At 47.5% G+C, this 15,658-nt stretch overlaps 1 protein-coding gene across 1 annotated transcript; it reads right to left on the bottom strand.

The window, feature by feature from the left end:
- Positions 1-1,300: 1,300 nt before the first annotated feature.
- Positions 1,301-14,887, bottom strand: LOC144148675 (uncharacterized). Its single transcript, XM_077680191.1, has 4 exons — positions 14,723-14,887; positions 12,822-12,967; positions 8,753-8,885; positions 1,301-2,937 (listed from the first exon to the last, which is right to left on the bottom strand). Exons 1-4 carry the CDS (start codon positions 14,815-14,817, stop codon positions 2,682-2,684), a joined length of 630 nt encoding a protein of 209 aa, XP_077536317.1. The 5' UTR covers positions 14,818-14,887; the 3' UTR covers positions 1,301-2,681.
- Between the last annotated feature and the right edge of the window lie 771 nt (positions 14,888-15,658).

The following is a 15,658-nucleotide window of genomic DNA, read 5'->3' as shown; positions in this document are numbered from 1 at the left end:
GAGAGAGAGACAGAGTAAGGCTTATTACGAAAATCAATGACGAAGAGTCCTCAGTTAAAGACCGCTTGAGCTCTCCAAGCCTCAACTGCCCTCAACACCAGCAGGCGCATATCATTAAAGACGGAGCTCCCCAGAGCTTTCTCGCAAAGCTTCGTAAGAACGCCCGAAATTCTGCGAATGTAGTGAGGCCTATACCAGCGGATATGCAGAAGCCATACAGCGGGTACTGTACGGTGGGGAACAATATATTGTATTTAGTAGGATGGATGAGTATATCCGCTTTCAAATCCCACCGGATCTCTTATGTGTGTTTTTTAATTATCTACTCCCTATGGGCCTCGTGCACTGCAGTTTCAAATAAACACGTGGCGCTACCTGGGAGCGGCGGCGGAATTTTTTCTGAAGAACAAAATAAACATATACAGCAGTTCGCTACGCGGCTTAATTTAAACAACAACCGTAAAATAAGTATACAACAATTACCGCGTTTTTTTAATTCACAATTGTTATATTAATAGAAATGTTACGCTGACGAGTTGTGCGAGAATACAAGCCGAAATAATTTAGAAAGCGCCCCTTCTCCAATAAATAAAAGCAGACGACAGTACACGGATCAGCTGCCTGCGACGCCGACGTTCACGAAGCACATAGTACCCGAAAAGAAATAAAAAGAACAGATCCATAAATGCGTTTGCGTATGTGCACGCTACTTGGCGTAAGACCGCTATGCCGTGTATCCAGTGCATATTTTTGTCGCGCCTCAAATAGCCTTTAGTGTCAGTATAATCTGTGCACGCATCAGAAAACACATGGAACAACCCACGGATATGCATGCTTGAATTGTACGTAGTCATACCAGCAAAATATGAAGCTTTAAAATGAAAACAGAAACGTAAATATTCACGCTACACTGCGACACAACCGTAAACAAAACACACCAGCCACAGTTCAGAGACTCGCATCTACACTTTTATTGAAAGGACTCTCAAATATCTCAAACATATGTTCCTGTACAACTTGTAGTTTGCGTTTCTGCAACAGTCGGTGAAAAATGAGTTCAAGTGGGGCTTGTTGCGCAAAATATTTTTGCTGACAAAGATAACTTGCACCAGCACAACTATTCACGCTGGCGTGTAGTCATGTCAGCGTAGTCACACAAACATCACGTACAACTCTGTCAGCTTTGAAACAATCTACATTATTCAAAATGGTCTTATTTTATCAAGGGCAGTCCGAATGCGAGACGAATCATTCGTGCACAATTAAAGCTCCTGTTGAGCGATCTACCATATCTGTGCCCGTGTCTATGTCGAGCAATAAACAAGTTAAATAAACGTTCAGAGGCTTTCATGAAAGCCTCGTCTCGCGCATCTACGCCAAAATTATTAGCATATAAAGTACGCATTTATAAACCTATGAAAGCACTTCAAAAAGCATTGCGATATTTTTATGAGCCCATCCAACGAACTCATCGTAGTTTCAGCAGTTTGAGGTAGAGTTTACTCAAGCAGTTGGCATTTTCAAATACCTGCCTCTACAAACCTGAATCTTCGGGCTCTTGAAGCCACTTATCCTTGGTGTCGCAATATACACACAAACCTTTCGCCGCTATTTCGTACACACAACACATCAAATCACTTCCTGACATGTACAAGGCACAGTGGAGTGTATACACGGGAGAAATTCGCTTCTGCAAGCACCATGAAGTCGCGTAGTCGGTCTTCTCCTCACAATAAGCTGTCCGCCCACTGCTTGGTTGTGCCAGCAGTTCTAACCCAGCCGTTCTGATCTAAAGCTCAATAAATGAAATCCACCAAAGCGACCACCGCAACCAAGGCGTTCGTTACTGGCTTTGTTGGGATGGTTGGGACGTTATGCCGTTATTTCATGCTCTTCGGGGGCCGGCGGCCCCACAAAAAATTTTCCACTGGTGGAGCGATCACGCCTTCCCTCTCACATACATTATCGCTTCCGGGAGGCAATGCACACACAGACGCACACTCCTGCACTCCTCTTGTTCTCTTGGTAACATCGCGGGCTTCCGTCTTTTTATTTTTATCTTTTATTTGGGTGGCGCTGCCTGGTGTTCAGTGGAAGCCGTTGCGAAATGACAGCGTGACCGCGCGCTGCGCGGAGACAATCCCGCGCTTGTATAAAACTGGTTTTTGTGTGATGAATCGCTTTCCTGTCGCCTTTAGGCTTTGCGAACCATATTCTATTTAATAAAGTACCGTTTGGCTGTTCGTATCGCATGGCAACAGAATAGCGGTCATTTCTTTCTTCTCTTCTAATAATCGTACTGCGCGGAATACTATGCTCCGGACGTCGTTTGCTCACGGACTTCAGAAGTTATGCCTCCGTTGTCCGCAAGATAGCGCTGAACGCAGCACATCAGTGGCGCCACCATACAAGCGCACGAGGCCCATAGCGGCTGGAATTTTGCTCAACGGACAACAGCAACGACGACGATTTTAGCAGAATAGGGAGCTTCATACTTTAACCTTCATAAATCGGGGTAATTTGCAGGGCGTAAAAACCCTCAAAGCCAGAGGTTCCAGACAATGAAGGGGTTTGACGAAAAGAACGAAGAAATCGTTATGTTACGCTAGAGACTCATATTGCAGAAAACCATCTGGCGGAAACGTACTCTCAATATGGCAAAATGGGTCCGGACACGAGACCTATTTTTTGCCAAGTGAGCTGGCGACCTCGATGGACAGCTCGATAATGTTCGGAGCCCTTTCTTCGCTGGGATCGAGCTCGGGAAGTTCGGGAAGATGCAGGCAGGCGGTAGATCCACGTGAGTATTGGCCGCATACGAGGCTGAGGGACTCGCCGATGATGTTGTCCAGGCTTCCCGTCATGAACATCTCAGCAGCGTCGGTGTCACAGCTAGCCAGCGCATCTTCTGTGCATTGCACCGTAGTGTGGTATGCACTGCGATGGTAGGATAAAGTTTCATGAGAAAATTGCATAAAAATTGTCTTCACTAGCAGTTGCTGTGTTTAGTTGATAAGCGTTGCGTAATGGGAGAAGCGTGCCCGTTTCTACTAAAGAGAGCGGAAGAAAGCCAGTTGGCGAAGGAAGAAAGAAATTTGGCGAAATGACAGCAGATATTTCGGGAGACCTAAAACGTTTCCTACACAGTACACGCCTGATGACACATTCAGTTTGAATCATTGAGAACTTGCACCTTCTCCGTGGGGTCGTATTATGTGCTGCTTGAATCAAAGTGAGTTGCATTACAGCGAATTACGCGCTCAACGAGCAGCAAGCCAAGCCACCTCTCATCAATGCAGTATAGAGAAATGCCGGGCACGCACAAATCACGTAGCAAAGATGCTGGCTACGATTACTATGCGTCGATTTAATTAGACTGGTATTTGTACTGTGCCGACACCAGCATTGTGATTTAAAGAAGCCATGGCGGCTACAGCAACCTTCGTGCTTCCAAAATATCCCGGAATGTTTCATGCTCTTTTAAAAAGACAGCAGAATTCTAGTAGCGGCGTGTCATTATTATATCGTGCATAGTCCCTTTTTAAAGGGACCCTGCAACCATACAGTTTCTTAGTATGTATACTAGAGAGGAAACTGCGCCTGGTAATCCATGTCGTCGTGGGGGTTTATGAGAAGACCCCCCTTTTTTGCTTGGGCGTGGCATGACAATGGCATTCTTAAGCGGTTTGGGGGATTTGATTTTTTCACTATGCATTAAACGCCTACGAGCTACGAGGAAGCCAAAATCCTTCCTGTCCTGTGGTAGCCGTGTTCAGTGAAACAGCAGGCAGTGCGTGATCGCACCTGTCGTCGGTCATCGCGGGTTCGATTCCCGGCCGCGGCGGCCGCTTTTCTGATGGAGGCGAAAAGCAAAAACGCCCGTGTGTACGAGATTTCGGCGCACGTTAAAGATCCCCAGGTGGTCAAAATTAATCCGGAGCCCTCCACTACGGCGCGCCTCATCGCCTGCGTTGCGTCGGCGCGTTAAACCCCACAATCAATCAATCTGTCGTCGGTCATGCCGCAGTCAAACGACGTAGGACTGAGCGGGTAATATGCTGCCGTGAAATTTGTAGCCGACGAAAAACTAAACAAAAGTTACTTCGAAGACAAGATACGACAGATATGGGCTCCTGAATCCGTCCTATCTTGTCGTCGTCCGCGACTGTTTAACGCCACGTTTTCTTTTGTATGGTTAATCTGTAGCTGACAGTCGGTGCACCGGTTCACCACGAAGGTGACGTTTTCATAGGAAAGCTCCAAAAACTTTCCAAACTCTTTAAACAACTTATTATTTGAAATAATGGTGAAGTTAATAAAATAACAGTCTCCAATGAGTTTCCTTACCCAAAAATAACATTGTTCGTAACTGCCACCCTGGTCTGCAAAATAGCAGGAACAAACGTTCCGGCAAAAATACGCTTTACTTTTGTTTTTCTTAGTTTTAAAGCATGATGTTTTATTTTCCACTTACATAATTGCACACTATTTCTTCCATTGTTTATTGAAATTTGTTACAATTTGCGCTCACTAAAACGTTTCAATCCAGGCCAATGATGGCGGGGGCATGATTTAATGGAGGTCCATGATGACACAGACGGCCCTGATGTGAGCCGCATATACGCTAGCGCCAGATTCATCTCTAGTGTGTATTGTAAGAAACTCGATGTTTGCAACACTTTCGATAAAAGTTTTCGCTCTTTCCTTCGCGTCTGGAAGCACTGCAAAAGCTACAGCAACCGCTACACGGAGCGGCACTGCGTTGTTTGCTCGTCGCACCAGATAAGCCTTCCGTCTCTGCTTTGTTTTTGTGGCTTTATCTTTAAAGTTGCTATCGAAAAGCGTTCATTGCTGTAACTGAAGGAAATCCGGCGAACAGCCGCTGCATGGCCTGAGTGACCTGATTCGGGCCGTCGAAGAACGTCAAGGTCGGGAAAGAGAGAAAAATCTTTTGAACGAGTTTCCAAGTTATGTGATGGGCATACAACAATAATTTTTGGGTTAGCTGCTTTGTGACCCCCTCATCTAAGTACTGGTTGTGTTGGCGGACGTTGGGTGACTACGTCCTGCAAGCATTTAAGATTCAAAAAAGTTCCACTTTAAGCAACCGCCATTTGACTTTGCAGTTCATCCTCTTTGTAGCTGTACATAAGGCGTCATCTAAACGGTTCCAACAATCCTGCGCCTCATCGCCCCCACCGTCGCTTGAGGCCATATGCTGTTGTTGTGTGCAAATGAATGAGAATTTTTCTGTCGTGACAGGAAACGACGCGCGTCGACCCGTCAAAACAGCACGCGACAGAAGAGCGCAGAAGAAGAGATGGAGACAGCGCTTGGAGATAGCTGTTTTAGAGACTGTAGAGTTGCTGTCGCAGCGCTGGTGGCGTTGCAAGAGATTCAATTCAACGCAGGGCTCGACAGAGAGAGAGAGAGAGAGTAAACTTTAAATAAGAAAAAAGAGCCAACTGTTCGGTTTCCTCAGTCCAGGACCCCGTTTGAGCGTCCAGCCGTCTCAGCCCGGTGAATCAGCTGAAGCTGTTCTTTGGAGGTCGAGCTGGCCAGTTCTCCTTCCCACTGCTCAACCGAAGGGTTAGAAATCGTGGAAAGTGAGGGGTTGAGCTGGCACTCCCACACCATGTGGTATAGAGTGCAGGGTGCTTTGCAGAATTGACACAGTGGGTCGTATTGCCTAGGCCAGATAAAGTGCAGCTTGGTAGGATGTGGAAAGGTGTTCGTTTGCAGGAGACGCCAGTACCGCTCCTCTTTCTTGCTGAGAGAGGGGTGTACCGGGGGAAGTGTAAGCCGGGCTAGCCTGTAGTATTGCGTCACCATCTGGAATGATGTCTCGGGGATGGCCGTCTCTAGCCAACTCACTCGTAGCGCTCGGCTGGTTAGACCTCGAGCAGTCTCGTGGGCAAATACATTACCACGGAGAAAAGTGTGAGCTGGTGTCCAGACAACCGATACCCTTTTCTTTGGAGGGTTCTGGCTCAAGATCTTCATTGCGGTGTGTGAGATTTGGCCTTGGAGGTAGCTCCTACACGCTGACTGGGAATACATGATGATTACTTCTGCAGGTATTTCTGTTATCGCCAGTGCTATAGCTATCTCTTCGGCCTGCAGCGTCGTTACTTTCGTGAGAGTGGGGCTCGTGACGTGGCTGTCTATCTCCGTTACGGTCCCCACCATGACTCCGCGTCTTGCATAATCTGCGGCGTCCGTGTAATAAACTTTTTGTTGGAGCCATATTTTGTCTCCAGGCCTCTAACTCGCGCCTCTCTCCGTCCCTCGTGGAACTGCGGGTGCATGTTTCTTAGAAAGTGCTGCTGCGACGTGCGGGGTCGGTCACCCACCGTATCGACGGGTGCAGTGATCCACGGGAACTATTACACGCGTTTTAAGATTGTTTGCAGCCAGTACAGGGCAGAAAACCCGGAAATAAGCACTGTTTGGGCGGCTGATTAGGGACGTGCGAAAAGAAGGATGCGATGTAGATCACTTAAGCCAAAGCGAGGCGAGAACATCCAGTCGATCCCACAAGTGATCAATTACTTTTTTCTAACCTCAAAAAGAGTTGCTTACCGTAGAACAAAAAGCCGCAGGCTTGAAACGTGTGACACTTCCGCCAAAATTAAATGTCTGCACCCTTTATTCTCCCTTAAAATGTTCGCCATGTCCTCTTCCTCACGTGCCATCATCTGCTTCGCCACCAGTTACGTTTCTTTCAAATCAAAAACGGGTTAAGCATCCGGCATGCAATGAGTCCTTCCTGCTAGTGCGTGCGCAGAAACGAATCTCGCGCGTAAAGCTACAGATCCTGTAAAGTTACAGACTACCTAAAGTTACAGGCCACCTAAAGCTACAGACCACCTAGCAATGACGATGCCTACAGCGGCGCCTAACCCATCGGTTTGAAATGGTTTTCAATCACGAGTCAATTTCACAGCATGCTCTGCATCCTAGCAACTGTGGCGAGCAAAACAGGAGACTTCACGCAGCCGCTAACTGCCAACTCTTTACGTGCAAAGCACATACAGTTTGCCAGGCCGACGCGACTATAGCGTGGTCGCTTCAAGACCAAGAGATTACTGGTTGTAAATGAGCAAGTGAGGCAAATATTTTTTTTACTGAGTAGCTATTTAAGGTTGAGCTACACCCGTCCGGAGCTGAAAACTGGGTACTCAAAAGTCGCTCAAAACTCAGCACAGCAAAGTGGATTGCAGAAAAATGCTAGGCGAATAAGTGTGATGAAAAGTGGGCAGGAATAAAGCAGCCATAGCGAAGGTGTGGGGAGATCACCCCTGAAATGAATAAAGAAAAAAATACACTGGTATTGCCTCGGCCGGCTGGATGTGCGTATTGACAAAAATGAACTTTGGACCATGTTTGCAGCCATTACTATTGCTATCCTGCTAGGACCAAGAAACTGGACTCCTTCGTTTTCGGAACAGGAGGGGAGCTCAGACCCTCCTCTCTTCCCTTCTGGAGCTCTAGGTACAGCTATGCCCGCTTACGAAGGGTACGGCATGCTAGAGAGTAAAGAGGAATGTAATGGTAACGTTTAAGTACAACATAAATCTCAGCTTGGGTTTACTGTCCTCTTTCCGTGAGGAGAAGCCAGTGACGGTGGGAGGACGCAAACAAAAAGTACTATTTATGGACTTAGCAATTAAAATTAAGTTGCCTGCTATTGAAACCCGTATAATACGAAGCAGGAGGACTGGGAGAAAAAAAAACACTCCAATCCACGCTGTGAAGGTGCTCGGAAAGAAAAGCTTTAAACGACACCCACTATCATTGCCGATGCGACGTCACTGGAATTCCAACACGTGGCTCTACAAAGAGCAAAACCGAATTCTGCCAGCCGTTACCTGGAATTCGCAGGGGACGGCGTCCCGAACGCCGCCGAAGCGTCGGCCACGGCCGGGCTAGAGCGGCGGACGCCGCCGCTGCTGTAGCCCGTTGCTGAGTCGGAAGTGAGAGAAAACGGAGAGAAGCGTCTTTCCAAGGGTGACACAGCGGAACCTAGCCATCCTGACCTGCTACCTTGGGGCTACACCACCGCGCGACGCAAGTGCAGATACCGAAACAATTCACAATTCGGCATGTGAGCTTATGAATTCCCATTTATACCGATTTAAACTAGTTAGTTTGGTAAGTTTGAGCTTTGCAAGAAACCTGAGGGAACCTCTATAATCGCAATTTATCAGAACCAGTTGCTCCTTCGCCGATTGTAATACCTCTTAAAACACAATCGTATTGGTATTCACCAATTTAGAAAACGGAGTTCTAATTGTGGCAAGCAGTGCGCAAAAGGTAGCCTTTCTCGAGCGGCCAAATGGGCTTTCTAAATTTTGTTTTCCCGCTCTGCAAAGCAGTTATTAAAGTATCTTTGCCGTACAACTTATTTCCGTGGGGTCCGGGTGACCCAGGACATGCTGTCGAGCAAGTTAATCTAGCCATGCGAAGGAAGCGCGCAATGGAGGCGAAGCTGCCCAAAAACAGGTCCAAAACTACCACCTCTGAAGCAGACAACGAATCCGACAGAACGCGTTCCGCCGTAGCGCCCGTCGTGCTGAGCGGGCAGCGGCGCGCGGGGAATGGTGGGTACGCCGGGGAACGCAGCGCCATCTACAATGAAACCGAGAGTGAGGCGTTGGCAGAGTGGGGCTCTGCATGAGTGCTTTTAAGCGATGGTGTCCCTTAGCCTCTTTCAAGATGCAGCGCAATCGGCGTTCAAGTTGTCGCTTACCAGCAAGCGTAGTGGATGATCTCCTTTCTGGGAGCCTTGCTCGTTGCTCTCTGGAGAGTCGCTGCGAGCGTCCGCATACAGTAATGAAGCTGACTTCCAGCTGCATTCATGCATGGGATTCCCTCTAGGAAGACTGGAGGAAAAAAACACAGACACAGGGTGCATGCCACCGTCATCCGTAAGAAATGACACTGAAAAAATCCAGAAATTAGAGTTTGCGCTCCTTGGCCGTCGTACCTAATTTCACACTAGGGGAAGTCGGCGCGAATGTTCAAAAATGCGAATAGTTGTCACGTAGAGTGAGGACAGGGCACTAGGTGTTGCATGAAAAGAAAAATACAAATAAAAGCAAGCGCAAAGGAACAGAGGCTATAAACTTGTCCCTGTTGGTATTTTTCTTTTTGTTTACCGCGTAAATTCATGAGCACGGTAGAATGTGAGGAGGTCGAGTCAATGACATGAAGTGAGTGCGAATGGGTTGAAACGCGAAAGAAGATAGAGCGATAGACTTTCAACCCCTTCGCCCACATTTCAGGTCACCGACTTCGACCACCTCTTATCCTACCGTGCTTATGAATGTGGACACTAACATTAAACGATACTCGGCCAACATTTCCACCCTTTTGAACACGGCATCCTGCTTCAGCTTCCCACCAATGTTGTAACTGTTGCTCTTGTCCAGGAGCTCGGGAAACATCATTGTATTGAAGAGATGGAGCTATTATGACCGTCCCAGATCAGTTTGAAAAATGAAATCTGCGTTCCCAACAACTTGTTGCAGCAAAAAGATTCTGAGACATCTGGAATTCCTAACCAATTACTAATCAATAGCATGTACTTTTTCACTAGTTTGAGGGTTGCGAACTTGGAGTTAGAGGGCGCCAAGTGTTTCTGTCAGTGTAACGTGCGGAAGTGGCGTCACGTGGAATCACGTGGCATATAATGAGCTTAGTCGTGCACGCAGTACGGTGTACTGTGTTGCTAAAGGTTCACTCACTTTCATTGACGCCAACTGCAAAAAATGTTCCCTGTGCAATAAAAACAAAAATTGCGCCCACCTCCCGGCGAGGGGAACCCTGTGTACATGCGACGCATCGTGGGGTTCACTTGGTGTTTCTGTTGATTGATTCTGAAATCGCGTGAAATGTGTCGGGAACGCGTATGATTATTATGTTGTATGATTATTATTATGTTTTATTGGCCAATCTTGGTCAATCTCTCTAAGTGGTATGCTTGGGGCTTCGCTGTCGCAACGACCTTTACTCCATCATTGTGGCTGTAAGTGGGAGCTTCTTTTATTTTTTTGCAAGTGTTAATCATTGCCCCATCATGCGTTGTATCAGTAGTGTCTTGATGTAGTTTGAATGAGTCAAGGATATAAGGCGCGTTCGTAGCTTTTCATTCTGTCTCGGTTTTGTGGCGTAGTGGAAGAGCGCCATGTACCTCGCGTTCCACCCACAGGGTCGTGGGATCGAAACCGGGCGCAGCTCACTATTATTTTTTTATAGTGTAGGGGGAGGGGTGTGGACGGTCAACGCCGTATGGAGGGACAAGGCGAGTGAATGAGATGCAGTCGCATCTAAAAACGAAAAGGGCGTGCCCCTCAAATTAACACAAACATCAAACCGGTAAACACAAGAAAGCGATGCTAAAGCAACGAACGCGCCATCTCCACGTACAATCAACGTACCCACAACGTTCAATGGATGTGCCACTTTGATGGATGGAAGCAAAAACAAAAACAGGATGGAATTATCAGGCACTAAAAGAATTGGAGTAATTGTTTTTGTTTTTGGCATCTACACTGCCTCGACCGCGATCATATTTCTAGCAACAAGAATATCTTTAAAGATCTTTAAAAACATCTTTAAATTGTATCTCACAACATGTGAGAGAGATAATACGTCGACATACGATCTATATGCTCTTTTAGATGGGAAGCATCTCATGGTCGGGCCTATGTCCCTCCCTTGTTGTTGTTGCGCAGTCCACACCCCCACTGCGCATGCTCGGCTTGCTGAACGCCCGGTGGTGTCTTACCCTTTAATGGATCCCGACGCCACAGTGTTGCCGGTGTCTTACTGGGTCGCCGCGAGACGAGCACGCTTCCCTGTCCTCCTCACAGCCGTACAAACCAGGTGTGCACATGCGCTGCGCGCTACTCCACTGCGCATGCGCGTCTCTACTCCATTCTCCTCCTCACAGCCGTATAAACAGCCGTATAAACCATGTGTGCACACGCGCTGCGCACTACTCCACTGCGCATGCGCGGCTCTTCTCCATTCTCCTGGTGTGCACACGCGCTGAACGCTGCTCCACTGCGCATGCGCGTCTCTCCTCCATTCTCCACCTACCAGCCTATAAACCAGGTGTGCACACGCGCCGTTCAGTCTGCTTCCAACCCCCGTCCTCGCCGCTTCTGCTACGCTGCTGCTAGGATGAGTGCCGATGTCAACGCCAGTGCCAAAATCCCCGTCAACGTGAGGGCTGATGCAAGTATAACCAACACCATGAGCCCCCACGACTGCAACATCCACTGACGTTACACTTCACGGACCACAAAGCAGTCGTACTCAAGGCGAAACGGCAACCACAACTAGACGTTACCTACATTGTCTACATAAAGACATTCATACCATGCTACCCACGCGTCTTCTTATTCTAACACCACACACCAACTCTACTCACACTACTTACTTCAACTCTACTTACACACCAACCAACCCCCACTTCTTCGCATCCTCTTCAGGGTTCCCCCCACGGAAATATGGCGTTTTTTTTTTTGTACAGGAAACACCCGGATGCACGGCAACAGGGTTTGCATTTAAAGATGGGAGTTCGGCGTTTTGGTCTCCTCGAAGTAGCGAAACCCCTTGTTTTGACTTTTGTGCACGTTGCTAAGGTCATGCCGATATATTTGATTTTGGTAATGCGTGTTCCGCAGGTTAGCGTTGCTGTGTAGACCAAAATGCATCTTTTCCTCAAATGACAAAAAAAAAGTCCTGTCCCGGGTTTATCCCTTCGGTGGCTTAGTGCATTAAAGAAGCATTTTACGAGGTACTTGAATACTGCGGGCACACCTATGTTTGGTACCTCCAAGTTTAAGTAACCATTCCACATTTCAATGCGAAACGGGCGGAGCATGAGTTACTGAACGTGTATTGACGTGATGTTAGTGTCAGGTCAACGAAATATGCTTTTGTATTTTCTTTCCTCTAATGGCAATTGAATGCTTTTTTATATTCTTTTGTACTTTTATACATTATTGCCTATTTTTACTTTTTCAACCACTTCTTTGCCTTGATCGAGTAGCGGGCAATAACTGTGGCAAAAATAATTACGTGTGTTGACGAAGATAGAGAAACCAATTTTGTTGATTTAAACGTCTCTCCTTCACCAACCTCATGGCTTCTTGGGTGCAACTTAAGTACAACCGAGAGAGAGATACATCTAATGGGCAGGCGTGGCCAGCTAGGCTAGCAGCCCAACTTGCTACGCCAGATGGTGGCGAAGGTGATGGCATATATGAAAACAGCTCACAATAAAACATTACTGCTCAAACACACAGACACACACAAAACGCACACGCGCAGTCAGGCGAAAGAGTTATTTGCCGAGCATTCATAGCTCACTGCCACATCCAGTGTTCTGGAGGAACGCTAACAACGTTCTTGTTGTGCGATATGCCATTCTCGTTCTGAGCCACGGCCAAAGAAGATCCTTCGAAGAGATCTAGGCGAACATGGGCCGGCTCAGACGAGAAAACAACTATAGATTTCGGCTTCTACAGTATCGGGGGACAAACGAAAGAAAGGTCATGTTGGGTTAATCTGAAATAAAAGTTAATTCTGCTGAAGTGTCTCAAGCTTTATTTTTGTGTGAAAAGCTTTCTTGTAGCCTCGGGATAAAAGGCTGCTGGCTGGGTAGTTGTTTTCCTCGTCACCTCACAATTCATGGAGCGTTAGCTCCTTCGCCAAACACAAGGAAGAAGAAAAGCCCTTGCGGCTGGAGGTAGTCTCGCGGAAAAGAGAGCGATACAAATAGCAGGACGTGCACAAGCCACACTCACGCTTATTCTGGTCGGTTCCTTCCGTGCAGACCGCCTCGAAAGTTTCCTCCATGGAGGTAGCGGCCAGTTTGGCGGCAACTTTTGAGAGTCCCTCCAAACACTGCTCGATGAAGTCAAGTCCACACTTTATTTGTCGGAGATGAAGCCTGCGAAAATTCGTTTTCATGGGAGGTTGCCTTCATAACGCGAACCTTTCCTTAGCCACCCGTGCAGCCTCCCACCGAAAATAGAAAGAAAACCACGCCGTGCGTTCACCTTAGAGAAAAGGTAGGGGGCACTCATATTTACAACTTCTAAGACGAAACCGAGAACCGGTTTGCACTCTCTGCTGGCGCAAGATTGCCTCCGCTGCGGGGTTGAAAACCAACCACTGTGCTCTTGCATGAAGAAGCGGCTTTACAAACTCGTTTAATATACCGCCCTGTAAGTAAAAAAATTACACCATCTTCCCGTGGGGAACCATGACGAGGATGTGAAGCATCATGGCGGTTCCGTGTAGTTTCCATTGTGTTGGCGTTATGTTGTTTCATTTATCGGGGCACAAACGGGAACGTAGTGTGAACCCCCATGTAGAGACAGAGAAACGTAGAGAAATGTAGAGAAATGTAGAGACAGCGAAGAGACCGACCCCCGCGTTACCTGATCCAACACCTCCTGGTTCTCGCCTTTCTTTATTGCGTGCTCACGCTCCTACCCCGCTCCCCGCCCTCTTCGTCCTCTTCTCTGGTTGAGCTGCAGGGTGCGTGGCGCTTCCCGCCAAAGCTTTTCCGCTGGAAATTCAATATCCAACTCTAAAGTTTTCAGTCCCTCGTTTCCGTTGACGTTCAGCTTCGCGTGCCTTCGTTGTATTAGTAGCTTCTCGATGTAGTTTTAATGAGTGAAGGACATAAAGTGCGTTCGTAGCACATGCTCCCGTCTTGGTTTGTAGCGCAGTGGGAAGAGCGCCACGTACCTCCAGTTGCGGCCAGAGGGTCGTGGGATCGAAACCGGGCGCCGCCTGCCTATTTCTTTTTATAGTGGACTGCGCTGACGAGGCTGAAGAGACGCGCATGAGCAGTAGAGTGCGGAAGGCGGACAACGGCAAGGGAGGGAAGGACACAGCCCCGAGCATGAGATGCTTCGCATCTAAAACTGACGTTGACGTATAGGGCTGAGCAGTCAAGCTAAGGTTCAATAATGGCTTGTTAAACCGCTTATAAAGCTTGATAATAAACACTCGTCCTGTCAGACCAGATGACGCTATTGTAGCGACCGCAAGTCTTAGAAGAAATCCCTTCAAGAAAGTTTGCCGTGAAGCCACCGACCATCGTGATAATGAACGCGGACCTAAACCGGTGTGTTTAACAGTAACCGGTAGCTGATCTCAACCGCATGGCAGGGAAATTGCCGAAAAGCGCGTTGTCTGAGACACGGCACAATGTGTGAAGTTTGGCGGCGTTATGCACGCGAGGACACTAAGGACCACGGGGTGGGTCTCGATTAGAGTGATTATACATCTTGATGGTAACCAACGAAAGAACCAGAAAGAGTAATAATAATTCCTCCTGGGTTCTGCGTTTAGGCGATACACGTTCGTGAGACCGGTGAAGGCTCGAAAGAATGACCAGACGTAGGCGCAGAGTATTATTAGCGGACATTGAACTGGTTGAGCACGAAAATATTTTTATTGCTATACGGTCGAGGCAAGCCGCTATAGCACGCACGAAACCATGGCTTTTGTCAGAACTTATTGGTTTGCTCCCTTTTGAAGAATATGATTGTTCCTTCACCTGAAGTTTGAAGGACTCCAAATTAAACACACGCTGACAGGTTGACTTGTCGGAAATATCCAGCGAAACCCTCCCCAGCAAAGCAACCACTTTTACCCTTCCGTGATACCGCAAAATAGTGTGACAACTTACTCGCAGGCAGTTCGAAACTTCTCGCCTTGATGCTGCAGCACGACACGATTGCCGTAGGGTACGTAGTCCGATCCACAAGCACGAAGCTGCTCCATCGTGCATCCGGGTTTCAGCGGTGCCTGGGTGCCACCTGTAGTGACTGCACAAAAGCAGAACCGAAAGCCCTCAATTCGAAATGACAATTTGTTCACTATTTTTATTAGTGACAATTTATAGTGACAAGTCCTTTGCCCGTCCTCACAGCTATCAGCGTCATAGCTGGCAGCTGTGAGGACGGGCAAAGATTCTGGCAATATGAGCAGTGCACAGACCTCTTATACAAAATGCCCTACCAAGCGGCTTTTGATGAACTACTCATTGAATGTTGTTGGGCAATCAATCGGGCGTACGAAAATCTGGATTGTCAGGTGGACGACTTTAATAACATTTGGAAGGAGCTGGGAGCTGAGATTCGCTGCTTATTGAAGCGCAATATTGCTGCACTGTCTCTAAACCAAGACGCCCGGAAAGTGGTCAAGAGATGAATACTTTCCTTCGAAGCTGTCCGCAACCAGTACTCCATCAGTTGCCACTGCGACATCAGTTAAAGACACATTTGAAGTTTTACCCACCACACATCACCTTGATAGCTTTTGGAATGCGGTTTTCACAGGCCTGAAACAACGTTGTTCGAAAACGGCCGAAAATATTACCAATATTGAGAAAACGGGAAAATGAGAAACTTTGATATTGATGGTCAGATTCACGCTACGGGAACCCGTCATTTTATCGTTTTGGCTCCTGGGGTGACAGGGCGTTCGCTCTAGAACACAGCCGCAATTCTAGTTTTTTTTTTGTTAACGGAGGCCTTGTTTTGCTGGGTTTGCGATAGAAAACCGTCAAGTGCAAGTAAGGTATTCATATTTTAAACTTCTCAGACCTGGCCATGTTGCATAC

This window comes from Haemaphysalis longicornis, unplaced genomic scaffold (genome assembly GCF_048455015.1).
Source record: "Haemaphysalis longicornis isolate Haplotype H1 unplaced genomic scaffold, Haemaphysalis longicornis Haplotype H1 scaffold_8, whole genome shotgun sequence".
Lineage (NCBI taxonomy): Eukaryota > Metazoa > Arthropoda > Arachnida > Ixodida > Ixodidae > Haemaphysalis > Haemaphysalis longicornis.
This window is presented reverse-complemented; position numbering and strand designations above follow the sequence as displayed.

Bases quoted from the DNA above. Each gene is read 5' to 3' on its own strand.
- LOC144148675 (XM_077680191.1), bottom strand. From the start codon at position 14,817: ATGGAGCAGCTTCGTGCTTGTGGATCGGACTACGTACCCTACGGCAAT. The intron at 12,968-14,722 runs GTAAGTTGTCAC...GAATTTTCGCAG, and splicing joins AAGTTTCGAACTGCCTGCGA to GCTTCATCTCCGACAAATAA. The intron at 2,938-8,752 runs GTAAGCGACAAC...CTACCATCGCAG, and splicing joins ATCATCCACTACGCTTGCTG to TGCATACCACACTACGGTGC.